Source organism: Triticum aestivum, chromosome 1D, assembly GCF_018294505.1.
Source record: "Triticum aestivum cultivar Chinese Spring chromosome 1D, IWGSC CS RefSeq v2.1, whole genome shotgun sequence".
In the NCBI taxonomy this organism is placed as follows: Eukaryota; Viridiplantae; Streptophyta; class Magnoliopsida; order Poales; family Poaceae; genus Triticum; species Triticum aestivum.
In genome coordinates this window covers 66,624,252-66,629,854 of record NC_057796.1, presented here as the reverse complement: position 1 = coordinate 66,629,854, position 5,603 = coordinate 66,624,252, and the positions used below count along the sequence as shown (strand labels likewise).

At 56.7% G+C, this 5,603-nt stretch overlaps 1 protein-coding gene across 1 annotated transcript; it reads left to right on the top strand.

Annotated features, from left to right (window-relative positions):
- Window positions 1–888: 888 nt before the first annotated feature.
- LOC123165437 (lecithin-cholesterol acyltransferase-like 1) lies at window positions 889–2,594 on the top strand. The gene is made up of 2 exons (XM_044583081.1): window positions 889–1,234; window positions 1,344–2,594. The coding sequence occupies exons 1-2, from the start codon at window positions 1,088–1,090 to the stop codon at window positions 2,334–2,336; spliced, it is 1,140 nt and encodes a 379-aa protein (XP_044439016.1). The 5' UTR covers window positions 889–1,087; the 3' UTR covers window positions 2,337–2,594.
- Window positions 2,595–5,603: the final 3,009 nt, after the last annotated feature.

The following is a 5,603-nucleotide window of genomic DNA, read 5'->3' as shown; positions in this document are numbered from 1 at the left end:
TGCCAGTTGTTGCGGAGGTGCACGTCGCTCCGCAGCAGCAGTGTGCTTGTCTCACTATACCTATGGCATATCTCGGCCTTCACGTACGACCGTTGCCGAGGCGGGGCCGCCGACATGGCGATGTGAATGCTGGAGGAGGGGGGGTGGAGCGGTTGTGGCGGCCGGAGGACAACCTGGCCTCGTGGTCATGCTTCCCCTTGCCGGAGATCCACGTCCACACCATGGCTGCCGGCGAGGAGGTGGAGTACCGGTGGCCGGGGTCTAGGGTTTGCGCGTGTCGGGGTTTGAGGAGGCACACGGCTTTGAAAGTGGAAGTCTGTGGACTAGCCGGTCCAAGGCTTCCACATTGAAAAGGACGACGACCGGGCGGCCGGGTGGCTAACAAGTGGGTCCGCTCGCGCGTGCGCCTTGAATATTGGCGGTGGTAAGTATGTTGGCGGTCGACACACGGGCGCGAGGCGGACGATAAGCGGGCACGTGCGCGTCCGTTCGCTGTCTGGACGCAAACCAGAAGCAATTTTGCTCTGTAAATGGGTCGAGCCGGACACAAAACAGACAGAATTTAAGGATGGGGTCGCCCGTTGGGCCGTCGCGTTTGTCAGTTTGGGTTCAAACGGACTCACGTGGATCAGATTGGTCGCGTGTTGGAGTTGGTCTTGAACGCATCGGTCGAACACACGCGAACAGTGATCGCCTAGCCGTCCAAACAAACAAAAAACAAATAAACGACACGTTCATTTGGATGGTCGTGTTGGAGTTGCTCTAAACACTTTTATATTTGTTTATATTTGTTTGGGGAGGCAAGTTAGGTAGCCATAACATAGCTGTTCCAATTTATTAACTAGAAATGAGTTTTCTCGAGGACCGAGATCAGTCAGTCTTTTTTGTTCCGCAAGTTGATCAAAATGCGTTAAGAGAAGTCAGGTCGGTATAAACAATAGGACATGGATGTATGCTCGTGGTATAAATGTGAATCAATTCCATCTATGCTAGTACTAACTCTGTGCACACCACATTGAACCCAAAGATCGATGGCTCGATTTAGATTTCCGTCCACTCACCAGTTCATGGCAATTCGTCTTGTGCGATGGCGAATAATTCTTCTGATACTCGTAGTAACAGCCGCAGCACTATGGTGGTCATCATCGCGGCCGCGGATGCATCCCGTCGTGCTGGTGCCGGGCTACGCCAGCAACGAGCTCGACGCGCGGCTCACCGAGCTGTACCGGCCGGGGTGCGGCGCGCGCGCGCGCAAGGGGAAGAAGACCGGCTGGTTCCGCCTCTTCCTCAACTACACGGCCCTCCACGACGACCCCGACGGCGTCCGGTGCTTCGCCGACCAGATGAGCACGGCGTACGACGCCGCGTCCGACGACTACTACAACGTCCCCGGCGTCGAGACGCGCGTCCCCTTCTTTGGCTCCACCCAGAGCTTCCGCCACCCAGATCCAGACCGGAGGGACTTCTCCTACATGGACAAGCTGCTGGAGAGGCTCGAGGGGGCCGGGTACCGCGACGGCGAGACCATGTTCGGCGCGCCCTACGACTTCCGCTACGCCGTCGCGCCGGCGGGACACCCGTCCAGAACCGGCACCGCCTTCTTCACGAGCCTCAAGAGCCTGGTGGAGAGGGCGAGCCAGCTCAACGGCGACCGCCCGGCGATTATCGTCACCCACAGCTACGGCGGGATGCTGGCGCACCAGTTCCTGATCCGGCAGCCCCTGGCGTGGCGCCGGCGGTTCGTGCGGCACTTCATACCCGTCGCCGCTCCGTGGGGAGGGCTCGTGCTGGGCATGCAGGCCCTCATCTCAGGCAACAACCTTGCGCTCCCCTTCGTCGACCCCGGGGCCCTGCGGAAGGAGTACCGGAGCCTGCAGAGCAGCCTGTGGCCGCTGCCGAGCGCGAAGGTGTTCGGGGCCGGGCAGCCACTGGTGAGCACCAAGCGCCGGAACTACTCGGCCGGCGACGTGGCGGACTTCCTCGGCGACATTGGGTTCGGCGAAGGCGTCGGGCCGTACGAGTCGCGCGTGCTGCCGCTGTTCAAGGAGCTGCCGGCGTGTCCGATGGTGCCGGTGACCTGCGTCGTGGGCGTCGGGGTGGCGACGCCGGAGAGGATGGTGTATCCGGGGGACGATTTCGAGGCGATGCCCGGCATGGTCATCGGAGACGGCGACGGCCTGGTCAACCTGGCGAGCCTGGTCGCCGTGGAGCCGGAGTGGAGGCGTCGTGGTCCGTATTTTAGGATGGTCAAGGTGGACAACGTGAACCACACGGACATTGTGGTTGATGATCGCGCGCTTGGGATTGTCATGAGAGAAATTCGACGAGCTAAGTAGTCCAACAAACTTTTACTCTCTGTCCCAGAATATAAGAACGTTTTTGACACTATGCTAGTGTTAAAAACGTTCTTATATTTTGGGACGGAGGGAGTAGTATATTATTATTTCATTTGACGCTGTATTACCCGGTGCTCTACCAAAGCGCCCCACAACGATTACCAGCTGGCCCTTTGACACGGACACGGTTTGGATGATGTAGGTGTGATGACCTCTGTAATTCTTTATTGACAATCAAACATTATTGTTCATAATCAAGTTCTCCTAGCAGACAAACAGGTGGTAGTTTATCCACAGTGCTCTTACTGAATTGACATAAATGTATAGTGTCACAAGATAAATGTATACGATGTCTACTTTTTTAAACTCCAAAACCAAAATACATAAAATATGATAAAACAATTTTTAACAGGAATAGTGCCACGGAAGACAAAAGCTAAATTGGTACTATTCAAATTCGAACTTATCTTTTTTTTATCTCTACTTGTAACGTGTTTGAAGATGAAATTTGTAGGGGTTTGTAAACACCTATTTTGTGAACATCCACGGTTTTTTAGAAGTTTCTTAGAGCATCTACAGCCGGACGCCTCAAACCATCTCTCCTACGCTCGCGGTCGCGCCCGGCCAGTGACCGGACATGAGAGAAAAGGAAAAACGTGACCCAACCGGACCCCTCGTATCATCCCTATACATCTAGGCTCTCCGTGAACCCTCATATCCATCTCAAATGTAGGGAGGATATGAGGGCTCGCAGACGCGCCCGGTCAGTCCGCCACGTAGGACACGGCCTCACCCCGGACCACCTTTTCTCTTTCTTTATTCATTCTTTTCTTTCTCTCTCTCCATCTCCACCAATCACATGCAAGTGACCGGACATATGAGAAAGAAAATGAGGAGTGTCACTGCGCAGACGGACAAATAGGGGCTCAAAACGGACACGCCCAGTCAGTCGTCCATGGGCGTTTAAGGGGTCATATTTGCTATGTCCGGCTGTAGATGCTCTTATACTTTCAAATTTGAGTTTTGTGACATTAAGAGCATGGCAGCACCTAAGGCATGGGAGCCAATAGAAAGACTTTATCCTCTCCTCCCTCGTCGCTCCCGTGGGCGACGGGGAGAATCGCTAGCCGCCGCCCGCAGCTCCCTTCTCGGCCCTCCTCCTCCTCACCGCTGCCAGGGACTCTGGTGCGGGGCCCCTCGCCTCCTCGGGCATATGCTCCGATGCGCGGTGGCGCTGCTGGGTCGGGACTCCGCGTGGTTGCAGGGCATGGTGGCTCTAGAGAGGCCTCTCCGGCGGTGGCGCTCGGGGCCTTTGGGGGCATGGCTGGCTGCGAAGTGGTAGGGTGTGCCTGCGGTAGTGGCGGCCACAGATCTGACGGTTGGTGGCGGCGGGTGGTGCCCGCTGCGGGCGGTGTGGGCCGACGACAGTGACCGCGAGTAGAGGATGGGGGTGGTGCACAGTGCGTGCTATGGTCGGATCCTCCCAGCTGGTGTGGGCAAGCAGGGCGAGGTGGAGGCGGTGGCCTCGCGTGGTCGTTGTGTTGGGCGTGGGATGCCGTGTGGTCGCCTCACTTCGCGTGGCGCAGGATGGTGGGTCCGAGGTATCGGACGCATGCGTGGCTGCAGTCTGGATGCCCGCAAAGCCCCAAAGCCCTTGGTTTGCTTTCGGTTTGCCAGAAAACAGACGTCCGTACAAATCGGCAGATGGAGGGGTTACCTCGTTGGATGACATAACACGTCCGAATAGTTCGGCCGGACGGATGCGAGCGGTTTGAGGGTCAGCGTTGGAGATGCCCTTAGAGCATCTACATCCGACCTCCTCAAATCCCCCTCAAACATCCACAGACTCGCACAGTCAGTGACTGGACATGAGAGAAAAGGAAAAGCGACCCAACTGGACCCCTCATATCATTCATATACGTCTGGGCTACTCGCGAACACTCGTATTGACACTAAATGTAGAGAGGATATGAGGGCTCACGGACGCGCCTGGTCAGTCTGCCATGTAGGATGAGGCTTGCTGGCGAACGTTGCATGGAAAACAAAAATTTTCTACGCACACGCAAGATCTATCCATGGAGATGCATAGCTACGAAGGGGGGAAGAGCATCTACATACCCTTGCAGATTGGTAAGCGAAAGCATTTATCAACGCGGTTGATGTAGTCATACGTCTTCACGATCCGTCCCGATCAAGTACCGAACGTACGGCACCTCCGCGTTCAGCACATGTTCATCTCAATGACGTCCTCGCCTTCTCGATCCAGCAAAAGGGGTGAAGTATTAGATGAGTTCCGGCAGCACGACGGTGTGGTGACAGTGGTGGTGAAACTATCCGCAGGGCTTCGCCAAGCACAACGGACGTGGACGGAGTAGGAAGTAGAACTAGGGGGAGACGGGGCGCTGCACACGGCTTGGGGATCGTGGTGTGTGTTGGCCCTCTCCCTCCTAACATATATATAGGTGGGGGGAGGAGGGAAGGCAGCCTAGGTCGCCCCCAAGAGAGCCGGCGGCTGCCCTGGGCTCCTGCCCTGGCCGCGCCCCCCTCCTTTCTTGGTGCTGGGGAGAAGGCAGGAGGGGAGCCCCCCCCCTTTCCTTTCTCTCATGTGGAGGGGAACGCAGGAGGGGCTAGCCCTCCTCCCTTTCCTTCCCTAAGGGTCGGCGGGTGGGGCACACCAGTGTTGGGGAACGTAGTAATTTCAAAAAAATTCCTACGCACACGCAAGATCATGGTGATGCATAGCAACGAGAGGGGAGAGTTTTGTCTACGTACCCTCGTAGACCGTAAGCGGAAGCTTTATGACAACGCGGTTGATGTAGTCGTACGTCTTCATGATCGACCGATCCTAGTACCGAAAGTACGGCACCTCCGCGATCTGCACACGTTCGGCTCGGTGACGTCCCACGAACTCACGATCCAGCAGAGTGTCGAGGGAGAGCTTCGTCAGCACGACGGCGTGATGACGGTGATGATGAAGCTACTGGCGCAGGGCTTCGCCTAAGCACTGCAACGATATGACCGAGGTGGATTATGGTGGAGGGGGGCACCGCACACGGCTAAGAGATCAATGATCAACTTGTGTGTCTCTATGGGGTGCCCCTCCCCCGTATATAAAGGAGGGGAGGAGAAGCCCGGCCGGCCCTAGGGGCGCGCCAAGGGAGGGGAGGAGTCCTCCTACTAGTAGGAGTAGGACTCCCCCTTTCCTAGTCCAACTAGGAGGAGGAAGGGGGAAGGAAGGAGAGGGAGAGAGGGAGGTAAAAAGGGGGC

Bases quoted from the DNA above. Each gene is read 5' to 3' on its own strand.
- LOC123165437 (XM_044583081.1), top strand. From the start codon at position 1,088: ATGGCGAATAATTCTTCTGATACTCGTAGTAACAGCCGCAGCACTATG. The intron at 1,235-1,343 runs GTGCGGCGCGCG...TTCGCCGACCAG, and splicing joins ACCGAGCTGTACCGGCCGGG to ATGAGCACGGCGTACGACGC.